The sequence below is a fragment of the Vicia villosa genome, linkage group LG2 (assembly GCF_029867415.1).
Source record: "Vicia villosa cultivar HV-30 ecotype Madison, WI linkage group LG2, Vvil1.0, whole genome shotgun sequence".
NCBI lineage: Eukaryota > Viridiplantae > Streptophyta > Magnoliopsida > Fabales > Fabaceae > Vicia > Vicia villosa.
In genome coordinates, this window is record NC_081181.1 from 3,243,270 (window position 1) to 3,257,671 (window position 14,402).

Here is a 14,402-nt window from a genome sequence, read left to right on the forward strand (position 1 = left end):
CCAGTATAAAATACTACTACAGACATATGAAGATGTACTTACTAAATGTCCTGTGTATGTCTGCCAGCCCTTAAGTTTCTAAATACAAAACAATTTCATATACTGTCTCAAGTTCACCTTGTTAATCACTTTTTTTTTTTGCTAATCTCGCCGGTATGTATACAGAATCGGCAAAATAAATACAGAAATTACCCTACATTGACAAACAGATAATGGGAAATTTCAAGGTCAACTTGCATCAAGTCATTCAATATTAAATAATTTTCTTTTTAATTTCTTATTTTTCAGGCAAGTTTCACCGACATAAAAGTACTAACATAATCCTATAGATGATTGTGAGAAATTCAGTTTGGATTTTGCTTTCATCCCACCACCTGAAACAGCATATAACTCATTTACTTGTTGAGATGTTGAGTTTTCAAAATCATGTAAAACATAAATAAAAATAAGCCAGATTAACAAGGCAATCACCAATCACTTAACAGGGTTACACATTTCACCAATTTAAAGACAGTACCTAAAAGAGATGGTAGATGAAGCTACATCCCACAACAACTAACAACAACTAAAGACTTCTCTCATCAAGTGGTGTCGGCTAAAAAAATGAATGTTTGCATTCTAAGCATTTGCAAGAAGTCAAAAAGGCATTGTACTTCCGTGGATCTACAATTATTTACATTCTAATAGGGTACATTCTAAGTTGATCTAGTACCTAATATGCAATTTCTTAATGGAGTTTCCGCTTACACCTTCGGATTGCAGCCTCTCTAGAAGCATCTTCATCGTCACATTCAGGAGATTCTTCAACGACACTTTCCTCCTGCAAAACCCGCCCTCGGTTACGGGATATCTTCCTAATAGGAGTAACAGGCAAAGCTTGTGCAGAATTGTCACCATCCATTTCTGACTTTGAGCCATCCACAGTGCTGTGTTGAGTCCTATGTGGCATTAGCTCTTTACCATCTGGCACAAGATCCTTCATTATCTGAATTTGAAAACAGTGTCAGTAAAGTTTTAAAAATAAGGAAACATAATTTAATGTCCCGGACTTCAAATGAACAGAGTAATGTATTGTCTGTCAGCAAAACTTCCATAAAAACAAAAATCTGTCATAAAAAGAATGTCGGCTAAGTTTAGTAATAACAGCAAAAGCTTGTTCATCATCAACTCTTCATTTCATTTATTCTTTAAAGATTATAGGTCGAACAAAGTCCAACACAGCTGATACAAACTATTATCTGTTTTTCCTTTTTAAACATATGTGGTGCAGTCATTCTAAAATGACAGCTCCACCCTAAAAAATTCTAATAATATTCATGACATGCCTTTGAATTTCCAGTTAACAAGAAGTGGGCATCTTTTTTACCTTCCAGTCATTGTAATCATATCTGAAGACGAAATGAGTATAAGAAACTTCTTTTGACATTACAGCATTGGCAGCCGGAGCATTTTTTGGCGCTGAAATAGAAGATGGCATATATTTAAGTATAGAAGGTACAATAATAATAAGCAAGTAGGCAGCTGATTGTGAGAAAAGCATATCTTACAAACATAGTGTGAATGGTTTTTGTCCATATTGATCTCAGCACGACCATCTTTCACTAAGAATGACAGGGCAAACAAATTCTCCACTGTCTGAGCAAACGAAAATCTATTCAAAATTAAGTGTTCAAGCTGCACCTTTTTATTTTCCCTCAATATGTTAAACATGGTTGACATGTTTTTGTCAGTATCAGTTTTTTCCCCTTCAACAGCATCATTCAGCTGTTTCAAACACACAATAATCAACATTAAATACCAAAGTACATGGAAGAACACAAAAACACCAGAAAATCAATCCCCAATCTGTTTTCAAACTAGACCAACCAGCCAACAAAATAGCTACTATTAAAGGACCTTTATTTTATTAACAATATTACATATGGCAAAATACAAGTAGCATAAAAATCCAAGACGATGACAGAGTCTTACAAAAACCCTTTGGGAGCATTAATATAGCAGTTAAATTGCAGCAATCTAATCATAAGAAGCAAAAAAGAAAAGTGTGATCTTTCAATTAGAGCAACCAAGCAACAACATTGATGGTATGTGTTGATTGATTCCTTCCATATTTTTCAATGATATGTATCATAAAAGATTATACAGAAATATAAGACAAACGGCCAACAACCTACGCCGTTACTCCCTTTTGGATGGCATGGCAAAACTAACAAAAGAGATACTATTTAGGGACCATCAAACCAATTAACATCTTGTAAAGTGATTCTATCTTATTCACAAGCTAAGCACAAAGTTCAAGTTTGTTTGTTGTATGAAAAAAGAAAACAAGCAGCAAAAGTGAAACATTGTAAAGACCCTCAAAATCTATAGAATTGTAATATCAGCTAATTTGATTGCAGCAAACTAAGCATAAGAATTTGCAACCTGTTCAGGCCTATCAGTTGTAGCAGAACGAGGCCCTCGCTTTCTAGTCACTACTGTCTTGCGCTGTTTCAACTGATTTTCCATGGGACCAAGCCTTCAAAGTTCAAACAAATGACAAAAAAAACTGTAAGCTACAATTCTACAAACATACACTTCGAAGCAAAAAAAAAAAAATTGAAAAGAAACTAACATGGTGGAAGATCCATGAACTGTGAGAAAAATGTGGGAAACCGAACTTCCGAGTTTTCGCCAATCAACGGAGCTATTAGGCGAAGGAGCATATCGTTGAATCAACGAAGAAACAAACTGAGAAGGAGTAACACCTTCGTTCACCATAGACTTCACAGATCCAACCAAACTGCGAGTGAGATCGAGCAGCGCCTCAGCGTCTGCAACCTGTTCTCGAGGCCTCTTAACTTGATCATGTAACTTGTCAAACTCGCTCAGAATCGAATCGAATTTGTCCGAATCGGCGTCAAGCAAATCATCTTTCTTCTCTGTTGTTATCAAATATAATTAGGGTTTGTTTGTTCATAATAATAACAAAGGAAAAAGGATTAGGGTTTTAGAAATTGATGATACCGTTGATGAGAGACTTGAGTTTGAGAAACTCGGAGCGGATGATACGGCGGATTGAGGAGTTTTGCTCCGCCGTGGAGTTGTCGTTGTCGTTGTCGTTGGCATTGACGCGCTCTCTCTTCACGCGCTGCAATACTTGTTCTTCTTCGACGGTGTTTTTGCCTTTGCGAGACATTTTTGAAACCCTAAGCACAAAACAGAAGTGTGCTTTGTGCTGAGTGATTTCAATTGAATGAAGAGTTGAATTTAAAGAATTCCAAATTTATTTGTCAAAAACAAATGGAGGTTACTTTTCCCGCCGCGAAATTGCACTAAACCTCTTTTAATTTTCTTTACTTTTCATCTCCACATTGTAATAAAGACTTTTCCTAGTATGGCCCAAACTTTTCGGATGGACCTCCCCCAATATTCAAAGGGAATTTGACTTTAGAAGTCCATACCACTGTGAAAAGACAAAAATGACTTTAGAAGTTCATATTTTTTTCACACACGTCTAAAGTAAAAATGATGAGAAATATTTATTATATTTAAAATTGATATGGATGAGTGGAGATGGAATGAGTCGAGTGATGGGGGCTTATTTTGTGTCATTTTTCAACTCTTACCCGTTGGGTCTGAGCGGATCCCCCTAATAATCTTTTATCTTCTATAGAGCTAGTTATCTCGACTATTGAGTGTAGTTAGGCCCCTTCAAAAGTTATTGTTTTCTCCTGGCAGCTTCTTTAGGAGCGTATCCCGATTATGGATAACTTACTTAATATGGGAGTCCATTTGACCTCTGGAACTATTTCATGTCCCTTCTGCTCTATTCACATTGAGACGACTTTCCATCTATTTGTGACCTGTGAGGCTACATCTTCAGTTTGGTATCAGATCTTTAGGTGATTAGGGTGATGTGTTATTTTACCTAGAGATATCTTGACCCCTTTTCAGATGTTTCTCACTCCATTTGGAGGTCCTAGGACTATACGGGGTTGATGATGATCTAGCATGTCGTGGTTTGGCCTATTTAGAAAACTCAGAATGATATAGTTTTTTCGAGAGCTTTGATGACAACAAAAGACATGGAAGACATGAGTATTTTTTTGGCGTGGAAATGGTATCTTGGTAGATCCGTGGAAAACTCATGGGTTTTCTTGGATTGACTTGAGAATACTATTATGTGTCAAATCCAATAGAGGGGTGAGTGGTTTCGACCTCCATTAGATTTGTTCATGTTGCGTCTTTTGTGGTTTTGCGCTCTTTTAGGTGTCCTGGGATTGGAGAGGTCTAGCTTTGCATGATGCTGAAGTTTTTTTTGTTGTGTTTGTTTTGGTTGTTCTGCATCTTTGATAGTTGGGATTCCTGTAACCATTAGCTGTTTTTTATTTTCCTTTTGGTTTTGATCAGAGATTTAATACCTTTTTTTTGTCTTTCCCATAATCTATTGTATTAGTTGTAGTATCTTTTATTATTAACACACACCCTCACGCCCGGGAGTAAACAATTGGAGCGTGGAAATAAATGGTGGGTGATCCGATAGCGGAAATCATAGAAGTTGGCTCACTTGATCTTAAACAAGACTCTTGATACCATGTTAGAAATGTGGTTGGGCCTAACTCAACCCTACAAAACTGACTTGTAGGGTGAAGATTTCCCCCACTTATAAGCACATGTTTATGCCATATATTGTCTAATGTGAGACTTTTAGCAACAACATATATTTAATCCAATATAAAAATACTTCTCGATTGCTGAATTGTCATTTGTCGCATCCAACATTTGCCATTCGAAGAGAAAAAAACCCTTGATTTTTTTTTTTTCCTTTTCAATCAAGTAAATTTATACGATGAAAAAACATACTCAAAAGCAAAGTATTAATTAATGCAAATGACCTGAGTAGAATATATTTCGATTGCATTATAAAAAGACCCCTTGATAAATAGGCAGAGAGTAGTTAAGGCCTCATATACACTAAGAAGTCAATACGTGTTAACACAAACATTTACAATTCAGATGATATTTATTTTTTTATTGTTATAATTTTTTTGATTAAAACTAACATCAAAACAATAAAATCATGACAATTCATAATGATAACATGGAAAACAATATTTCGAGCTAAATAGATTTAGTTTTCCTAAATTAAGACCAAACAATTTCCTATTTGTCCCACTGTCGTAACTTAAAGTTTGTTACTACCTTGTAGTTTTATTTCTTAACTAACAGATAGAGTTGTTAATAAGTACTACCAAATATAGTTAATAAAATTTTCACATTATTTTCTTTTTGTTACCTTTGTAACTACTATCTTGTTATCTTATTGTTCTATGAATTTTCAATTACAAATACATAAATAAATTAACAAATACAAATTTGAAGATATGTTGTGAAGAGAAAAAAAAAATTCTAGCATGATTTCAAATTCTGAGATAAATAATTTAAGCTATGAAACTTCACATTCACATGCAAAACGTGCAAGGTATGAAGAAGAAGATGTAGGGTTTCAAAAATTCAAAGGTGTTGTGCCACAACAAAACGGTCATTGGGGTGCACAGATCTATGCAAATCATCAAAGAATATGGTTAGGAACATTCAAATCTGAAAAAGATGCTGCCATGGCTTATGACAGCGCCACCGTCAAGCTCCGAAGTGGAGAAAGCCACCGGAACTTTCCATGGAATGACCAAACGGTTCAAGAGCCTTTGTTTCAGAGTCATTATAGCATGGAAAAGGTTCTCAGCATGATTCGAAACGGAACGTATCAAACAAAGTTTTCTACCTTTCTTCGGAATCAAAGCCAGCGCGGTAAAGAATGTATTGTTGGGGTGAAGAATGAGGAACAGTTTTCATGCATGCAGATTTTTCAGAAGGAATTAACACCTAGTGATGTTGGTAAACTCAACAGGCTTGTCATTCCTAAAAAACACGCGGTTACGTATCTGCCTTTGATCGGTGGCAACAACAATAATAATAATATAACTAATGTTGTTGATGATGATAAGTTTAATGATGAAGAGGTTGTGTTTTATGACAAGCTCATGAGATTGTGGAAGTTTAGATACTGTTATTGGAAGAGTAGCCAAAGCTATGTATTCACTAGAGGGTGGAATCGGTTTGTGAAGGATAAGAAACTCAAGGCCAAAGACACCATTGTGTTTTATGTGTGTGAGCCTATAAATTCAACAAAAGAAGGAAATGGACATGTGTTTTCAATGATAGATGTAATGTATAACAATGTTGATGATAGAAAAAAACATTACTTTGAAGATGAGAATGGAGGAAATGGAAAACTAGATTTAGGGGAAAAATTTATTTGCAATGAATTGGATGATCAAGAGAGTCAAGGTAGAATTGATTTGAATGTGTTTCATGCACAAAAAGGCTTCAAGCTCTTTGGTGTAAATATTAACTAAAGTAATAGTAGTTTATGTTTTTTTACATCATCTATTGTATAGAAAATAGGTGTTACTCTTTATATGTAAAATGTAAGGATATTGGAGATTAGAGTTATAAAGAAAGATTTTGAGAAGTTAAACAAGTGGTGAGACATTTTCCAAGTTGTACCCTATGAAATGTACAATATATATGAGAAATACATGATCATCATCATTTGTCTTTTCTTTAGAATGATAAATGAGGATCCACCAATTGAACCATACCGGTTACCTGGCCGGTTCCCGGTTCGACCGGTCCGACCGTTCGATCCGGTCCGATTTTTAAAACACCAGTTTATACTATTCTACTAAAAGTATATCAATGTTAATTACATATCATTAACCTATAACCCAATTAGTAAATATTTGGTAAACATGGAGTATACCACCATCAATGGTGAAACAGAAAGTATTAGAAAATATATTAATAAGTATTCATCTCCAATTTAATTACAACTTTACTATCCTTACTATCATCAAACTCCAACTCCTCTTGATCACCTTGAACATTAATGTTCTTATACCACTTAGCACAAAACAAGTAAATCACAAAATCAAAAGCAACAATCCCTGCAAGAAGGAAGAAAAACCTATCCATGTGACCTTTATTCAGATTCTCTGGAATCCAACCTTTTTCTTCCCCTCTTGCAGTGATTTCCATGATCACATTCACAAGCATGCTACTCACATAGTTTCCAAGCGAAATCGAAGCCATGCATAGCGAACTTCCGAAACTCTTTATACCATCTGGAGCTTGACCATTGAAGAACTCCAATTGACCAACATACATGAAAACTTCTGAAGCACCAATAAGAACATACTGTGGAATTTGGTAGAATATACTAACCGAGCTTGTTTTTTCGCCCGGAATTATATTTCGGAGTCTTACAATCTCAGTTACACCTGATGCAACCATTGATAACATTCCAATGATTAATCCAATTCCCATTCTTTGAAGTTCGGTAATTCCCTTCGGATTACCGATCATTCTTCCGGTTAATGGAACCAGTATTTGACGATATATTCCGGTGCAGATAAGTACACTGCAAATGTCAAACACAGACATACTAGCTGCTGGCATTCGGAATTCGCCTATTTTAGAGTTCATCACATCTCCTTGCTCAACAAAAAGTGAAGCCATTTGTGTAAATACAACAGAATAAGAAATTGTGCATAGCCAAATTGGTAACATTCTTAATACACATTTTGTTTCCTCAACTTGAGTCACAGTACATAGCCTCCATGGATTGTTTCGACTCTCCTCGTCCTCCTCATCGTTCTCCGTAATTGTTGCTGCTTTGTCCATTAATCTACATCAACATTCACATATATACTAAGTTTCAAATAAAGTAGTAATATAATAATAATAGTCATTTTACAACGCGGTATTAACTTCGTCCGTGTCAGACTCTTACCACTGAACTGAAATCTTACCGTAAATCTTCGCTATGAAGAATCTTTCGACAGCCTTTGATGGCGGATTTAGAACCATCAACCTCAAAAAGTTTATCTGCCTTAGCTGGAACAACGTCCCATTTTCTCGCAACCGCTGTAAAAACCTGAGCAACCCTAACAATAGGGTTTCCTGATGGCTTAAAATATCTATATTGTGGAGAGCCTGATAAGAATGTCAAAAAGGCTATGATAGCAGAGATCAATGATACCAAGAAACCCATTGTCCATCTTCCTGAATCTTCATAATAAACCAACACGGTATTGGAGAACAACGATCCAACGTTGAGGGAAAAGTAAAAATAACAAAAGAAAGCTAGTTTTGAGCTTCTCTCTTTTGGATTTTTCTCATCATATTGATCAGCACCAAATGTTGCTAAAGTTGGTTGATGTCCTCCATAGCCAAATGCAACAAGATATATTGAAAAGTAGAAAATGTTTACTCCAAATGATGTAGGGTTACAAGAAATATGTCCATCACCACATCCACTAGGGTTTATCAAAAAACGCCATGACGAAAAACATGATAGCGCCAAACCCTATTCAGTGCAAAAAAAGAATCACATAAATTATAATATAACCGCACCAACACCGAACAAAAGTGTATCTAGTATCTGGTATCTGGTGTATGGTGTCTGTATTAGTGTTTCATAAATGTTATTGTATTTGATATTTGTATATGGTGTATGATGTCTTGTGTCTGAAATTGTATCTGGTGTCTGTGTTAGTGCTTCGTAAATATGATAAGATAATTTAACATACCAGAATAAAGAAAAGTTGAAAGATTGTGCATGTTAAGTATCTGCCCCAATAAGAGTCACTAAGAAATGCTCCTATGAGTGAGAACATGTAAACTGTTCCTGTCCATAAGCTAACATTATTAGCAGCTTCAGCATTGTCTTGGCCAAGAACTCTAGTTAAGAACAAAACCAAGTTCACACCAACTCCAAAGAAAGCTAAAGTAGCTAGTGCTTGATTCACTGCATATATATAAATTCAACTTTGTTATAAAATTCATGAAAAACAAACCAATAATTAAAAAGAATTATCAACAATTTGTTTAGTATAAATTATTACCTAGTAAGAGGGTTGCAACTTTGGTTCCTCCTGTTTTCATCTTATTCACTCTTCCACTTTTTTCTTGGTAATTCTCATTTTTCTCCATAACCTATTTGTTTATAAAGAAAATACATGTTATTTACCGTATATGGATACAATAGTATAAGTGTATAACAAATTTTTTTTGAAAGATTTTTGCTAGATATTTATAATAATTTGCCTTTTCACCATTTCTTACAACTTTTGAAGTAAAAAATAATGGGGAAAATGAGTGAGTGGTGGATCTATATGTAGATGTGTAACTCTTAGTTTTTGGAATGGTCGATTAAAAATAAATTATTTATGAAAAATGCTAGTTGATGCCAAAGGTTTTCGGTAGAATTTTTATAAATGATTTTGATTGATTGAGTGTAGTGGAGATATGTAATTTGATTCAAAACTTTTTTTATGTATATTTAATTAATTGTAGCCATATTAATTATTCTCCTAGGTTCATTTTAAATCGTTCGTTTTTTTTATAAAAAAAATTATATTATATTAGAGAAATTCTTTGGCCACCTCCCTATCTTTTAGTCCACCTCTGGTGAAAACCCCATTATACCTCTGACTTCGGAAATGAACTTCCGAAATGCATGAAAAAGGTGTTTTCGGAAGTTCATCTCCGAAAGCGCCTTTTTTTTTGAAAAAAATGTCTTATTTCGGAAGTTCATTTCCGAAACTACAATTTCGGAAATGAACTTCCGAAATAAAACGCGTTCTGCAGATTAAGCAGAACTCTCCCCCTCCCCCAAATCATTTACCCTAATCATCATCAAACACTTCCATAGGCGAAATTTCTGCAGAAGCAAGTGTGAAGTAGCCAAACTCTTCTTCCAAACTCAACCAAACTCATCATTAAACACTAATTGGTAAGTTTATCATTGTTTTTTCAAGTTTTAGATCTATTTGATTAAACTATATTAGGGTGTTTAGAATCTGAAAAAATGACATTAAGATAGCTTAGTACTGATATTAGGATGTTTAGTAGGCAAAAAAATGGATTTGGTTTAGGTTTTTGGGTCTGCCATTGGAGGTTGCAAAGAAGCTCTGCGTGGGGGTGTTTCGGAAGTTCATTTCCGAAAACACCTCCATCCCAGATTTCGGAAATGAACTTCCGAACTGTACCAGAAGTTCATTTTTTTTTTGTTTTTTCATTTGTCTCGCATATTAATCGATTTCGATTGTTTACAGGATCATGTCAGACCAGCCAGCACGCATCAGACAGGGGAGAGAGTCCCAGACTGCGTCGGCTAGACGCGAGCGGGCGGCGGCGCAGCTGGCGTCGACCCAGGGACGGGGGCAGGGACGGGGACGCCGTGTCCGCGTTCCACAGGACTTGGTGGAGAGTTCATCTGCTTCAGGCTCTAGGAGTAGGCTGGCTCGGGTATCTTCTTCCCGCCAGCGAGAGGAGGAGGATGAGGATGAGGAGGAGGTCATACCGGATGTTGACCCTCCAGTCGGGGAGGAGGAGGAGCAGGAGGAGCAGGAGGTGGATAGCTTTCCGGGAGGGCCTTTTGACACTTCCCTGCTGATTCACTACCAGGATCACGTCGCTCGGCGGATCTGGGAGGGAGAGGTATTTTTTTTAACTTAGCCGTTTATTTGTCACCATTTTTTATAATTTTACCGTTTATTTCTCGCTTATTTGTTTTTTTTAACAGGAGAGAGAGCCATTGAAAATGGTGAACCACTCCAGGAAGATTTTCGGTCTGTTTAAACCAGCAGCTCAGTGGTTTAACGACCACGTGCGAGGTTCAGGGCTTAGCGGGCTCTGCATGACCGGGTACACCACCATCAGCACCGGCATGCAGGGGGCATTTGTGGAGCGCTGGCACAAGAAGACGTCATCTTTCCACCTGCCGGTTGGGGAGATGACGATCACCTTGCACGACGTGCAGTGTCTTCTCCACCTGCCGATTAGGGGGCCGCTGTTAACCCACTCCCGGATCCAGAGGGTCGAGGTCATCGAGTGGATGACGCTCTATCTGGGCATGGAGGAAGAGGTTGCTCACTTTGAGTGCGCCACGACATATGGGCCTCATATCCGGTTCACCACACTGAAGACTTATTTTGAGCACCATCTGGACGCGGCTGCCGAGGCCGAGGCTGCGGGTGACGAGCTGTTCACACACTATCACCGCGGCTGCGCTCTTCGGTGCTGGTACATGCATGTGGTAGGCGCTGCATGCTTTATGGACAAGAGCGCCAGGTACGTCGACGTGACCTACCTCCGTTATTTCATGGACCTGGATACCGTTCACCAGTGGAACTGGGGGGAAGCTACTCTGGCATATCTCTACCAGAAGCTGAATGAGGCCTCCAACTGGAGGACGAGGAAGCTGGTCGGATCCTGCACTCTGCTTACGGTACGTTTGATTTTAACACATTCTCGTATTTATTTATTTATTTATGTTTCGTATTTATTTTTAATACATTATCGTATTTGTGTTTCAGAGCTGGATCATCTCCTACTTCTCCCGCATCCACGGCTTCCACATCGATCCTGCGTACGTTGATGCCATGCCCAGGGCCGCCAGATACGCCCTCCAGAGGGGGAACGATGCGGTGGGACCATACCGCCTGTACCTGGACCGCACGATGCACGACGACGTCACCTGGAGGCCGTTCGCCGACTATGCTCAGGTTGTCCCCTTCGACGGGGTTGCTCTATATTCAGGCTGGTTGGCATGCGGGACCGGCATCATGGTCCGGTATCTCCCGGAGCGGTGCATGCGGCAGTTTGGGTTCGTGCAAATCATACCCAGGTCACCCTTCGAGGCTGCTCCTGACACAGTGACCAGAGTGCAGCTCACTGCCATATGGGAGGAGTGGCAGCATCATGTGGTACCGGAGGAGTACCGTCGCATGCGGGTCACCCAGGACTGGCACAGTGTGGAGGGGTACGTCACATGGTTCTACCGGGTGTCCCATCCTCTCTTGAGACCCGACGTTCCCAGCGCTCCTAGGCCAGCACACGAGGAGATCCTGGAGAACCGGCAGACGGAGGATGACCACGCCATTGATCTCCTTCCGATCTGCCAGCGGATAGAGATGCTTGGGCGGGACGCGTTGGATCGAGGTGTCATTCATCAGGGCGGACCAGAGGCAATCGCCGTGATGGAGATCATCGTCACTGATGCGGGCCGTGCGGCGGGGTACAGGCGGCAGAGGAGGGCCCAGGGTGAGCGGGTTAGGCACACCCAGTAGTGGTGGGGTTTATTCATTTTTTGATTTTGGATTGTATATTTAGCACACTATTTTTATTTATTTCGGTTTGTATATAATATTTTCATATTAGTATTTTTTTTTGTTTATTTATCATATTAGTGTTTTCAGTCTATCTATTGTTTATTTTATTTGCCGGTAACGTTTAATTAAAATGCGGTTGCGTTTAAGAAAAAACATAAAAAAAACACAGTTTCTGCATAATTCGGAAATGAACTTCCGAATTCACCCCCCATGAGGTGTTTTCGGATGTTCATCTCCGAACGCACCCCCCATGAGGTGTTTTCGGAGATGAACTTCCAAATCAAGGAAATTTTTTTAAAAAAAAAGCGCTTCGGAAGTTCATTTCCGAAGCAGGGGTAGTTTGGGAATTTCGCTGGGGGTGACCCCCCATAGGGAGGTTGGTAAAGAAATTTTCTTATATTATTTTAAAATTTTGATGTTATATTGACAATTGCATCTCATTAAGAGTTGAGATCATCGCAAATTTAATGAACACCTGCAACTTACTTGATCTTTCAATAACAGGTAGTTGTTTTATGAAGAACCGCAACATCCACAGACAAGTAATTGTTTCAAAGTTTGATTGTGGCCGCAACAACCATGTGTTGGACATATCAGGAAAGGCTAAAGCACTAACGGAACCAATGCTTTAGGATTACAAGAGAGACCTTTCTTATAAATCAAATATTTCACTTATTTATAAGCATGTGAGACTTAACAAGTCTCGTAAGTCCTATAACATAATCCAACATGGAATTTAGCTTACACTCTTTCACCAAGCCGAACCATGACTCTTATACCACTTGTCGAAGAGACCGGGAAAAGCATGAGTGTTGTGTAAAAGTGTGAGTTGTTAGTCTCACATTGCTTGGAAAGATAGAGGTTGGACTTTATAAGTGATATGACCCATACACCTACCACATTAAAGTTTTAGGTGAATATGTGGTGTTTCTTTCACTAGTGTCTTGCTCTTGACCCAAAGTGGATGTTCCTAAATGATGATCCAACTCTGGTATCAGAGCTGATGGTTCGAGTAAGGGATCGACTCTTTATATTGAAAGTTGTAGTGTCCGCCACGACAGTACAAGTGTAGGTGGATCAAGCGGAGGTGCATAGTGGATTGATTCACACTTGAGGGGGAAATTGTTGTGTATAAGTGTAAGTTGGAAGTTCCACACCCCTTAAAAAAGCGGAGCCCCACACCACTTAGAAAAATGGAGCTTGAGTAACTTATCTGTTGCTCTTGACCCAATGTGGATGCTACTCATGACTACCAACAGTGGTATCAGAGCTGATGGTTTGAGTAAGAGACCGACACCTTGTATCGAAAGTCTTCCTGACATGGTTGTGGCCAGGCGGTGTGTCCTGTTGAAGTGTCTCAATGGCGTGGTACAAGTGTATGTGGACGAGCTTGAAAATATGGAGGTTGAGCACTTTATAAGTGACTTGACCATACATGTATCACCTTAAGGTTTTGGGTGAATATGTGGTGTCTCTTTCACTTACGTGTTGCTTTTGACTTAACGTGGATGCTCCTCAATGATGATCCAACTAGGAGCACCAACGAGACCAATGCTCCAAGACCACAAGAGAGTGGGACGCCACGTATCCATCCAAAACCTTAAGGCATTAGGTAAATGGGTCTCATCTATTATAAATCCAACATTTCACCCATTCATAGGAGATGTAAGACTCATTACTACGAAACATACCTTTGGTAAAACTAAATACGATAGACTTACAGTTACCCATGGTAATACATCCTTTTTAGATGCATTTTTTTTATATTTATGAGAGAAATATTGCATTAGAGTTAATACAATTAACCGTGATTATACATTCACTGAGTGACAAGGTTTGAATCCCGGCTCAAACAATTTTCTACTTTTTCGCTACTTTTATACTTTTTTGCTACAATGAGTGTTATCCTTTCCATGATCCAATGGTCATCCGGACCTTAATGTGCGCTAGTGAATTTTAAAAGCCATCAAGTCACGTCCCCTCACCTTACGAGGTAATGATGGTTTTTACGGGGAACGTGTTTTTCACGATAACTATACTTTATAGTCGTTAATAGGTTTTTAAGTATTTAAATGCTTCTCCTTCTTTCTCGCTTATGACTCTCCTCTCTAACAAGTAACGCTTTCTAAAGTTTAAGAGAATTCTTCTCCTTCCCTCATTTGCACATTTTTCCCATGTAACATT

At 38.4% G+C, this 14,402-nt stretch overlaps 4 protein-coding genes across 4 annotated transcripts; 2 read left to right on the forward strand and 2 right to left on the reverse strand.

Moving 5' to 3' along the window:
* Positions 1–455: 455 nt before the first annotated feature.
* Positions 456–3,316, reverse strand: LOC131648812 (non-structural maintenance of chromosomes element 4 homolog A). Its single transcript, XM_058918536.1, has 6 exons — positions 3,007–3,316; positions 2,615–2,921; positions 2,425–2,518; positions 1,548–1,764; positions 1,367–1,458; positions 456–985 (listed from the first exon to the last, which is right to left on the reverse strand). Exons 1-6 carry the CDS (start codon positions 3,176–3,178, stop codon positions 728–730), a joined length of 1,140 nt encoding a protein of 379 aa, XP_058774519.1. The 5' UTR covers positions 3,179–3,316; the 3' UTR covers positions 456–727.
* Positions 3,317–5,396: 2,080 nt separating this feature from the next.
* LOC131645766 (AP2/ERF and B3 domain-containing transcription factor At1g51120-like) lies at positions 5,397–6,398 on the forward strand. The gene is made up of 2 exons (XM_058915979.1): positions 5,397–6,265; positions 6,365–6,398. The coding sequence occupies exons 1-2, from the start codon at positions 5,397–5,399 to the stop codon at positions 6,396–6,398; spliced, it is 903 nt and encodes a 300-aa protein (XP_058771962.1).
* A 360-nt stretch (positions 6,399–6,758) lies between these two features.
* LOC131645765 (protein NRT1/ PTR FAMILY 7.1) lies at positions 6,759–9,182 on the reverse strand. The gene is made up of 4 exons (XM_058915978.1): positions 8,949–9,182; positions 8,634–8,851; positions 7,854–8,410; positions 6,759–7,729 (listed from the first exon to the last, which is right to left on the reverse strand). Exons 1-4 carry the CDS (start codon positions 9,034–9,036, stop codon positions 6,844–6,846), a joined length of 1,749 nt encoding a protein of 582 aa, XP_058771961.1. The 5' UTR covers positions 9,037–9,182; the 3' UTR covers positions 6,759–6,843.
* Positions 9,183–11,275: 2,093 nt separating this feature from the next.
* Positions 11,276–12,307, forward strand: LOC131645767 (uncharacterized). Its single transcript, XM_058915980.1, has 2 exons — positions 11,276–11,335; positions 11,424–12,307. The coding sequence occupies exon 2, from the start codon at positions 11,490–11,492 to the stop codon at positions 12,174–12,176; it is 687 nt and encodes a 228-aa protein (XP_058771963.1). The 5' UTR covers positions 11,276–11,335; positions 11,424–11,489; the 3' UTR covers positions 12,177–12,307.
* The last annotated feature ends 2,095 nt before the right edge of the window (positions 12,308–14,402 follow it).

Bases quoted from the DNA above. Each gene is read 5' to 3' on its own strand.
- LOC131645767 (XM_058915980.1), top strand. From the start codon at position 11,490: ATGCCCAGGGCCGCCAGATACGCCCTCCAGAGGGGGAACGATGCGGTG.
- LOC131648812 (XM_058918536.1), bottom strand. From the start codon at position 3,178: ATGTCTCGCAAAGGCAAAAACACCGTCGAAGAAGAACAAGTATTGCAG. The intron at 1,765-2,424 runs GTTGCAAATTCT...TGTTTGAAACAG, and splicing joins CAACTGATAGGCCTGAACAG to CTGAATGATGCTGTTGAAGG. The intron at 1,459-1,547 runs GTAAGATATGCT...CTTCTATTTCAG, and splicing joins AAACCATTCACACTATGTTT to CGCCAAAAAATGCTCCGGCT.
- LOC131645766 (XM_058915979.1), top strand. From the start codon at position 5,397: ATGATTTCAAATTCTGAGATAAATAATTTAAGCTATGAAACTTCACAT. The intron at 6,266-6,364 runs AAATGGAAAACT...TCATGCACAAAA, and splicing joins TTTGAAGATGAGAATGGAGG to AGGCTTCAAGCTCTTTGGTG.
- LOC131645765 (XM_058915978.1), bottom strand. From the start codon at position 9,036: ATGGAGAAAAATGAGAATTACCAAGAAAAAAGTGGAAGAGTGAATAAG. The intron at 8,411-8,633 runs GTATGTTAAATT...TGCACTGAATAG, and splicing joins TTCAACTTTTCTTTATTCTG to GGTTTGGCGCTATCATGTTT. The intron at 7,730-7,853 runs GTAAGATTTCAG...ATGTTGATGTAG, and splicing joins CTTCATAGCGAAGATTTACG to ATTAATGGACAAAGCAGCAA.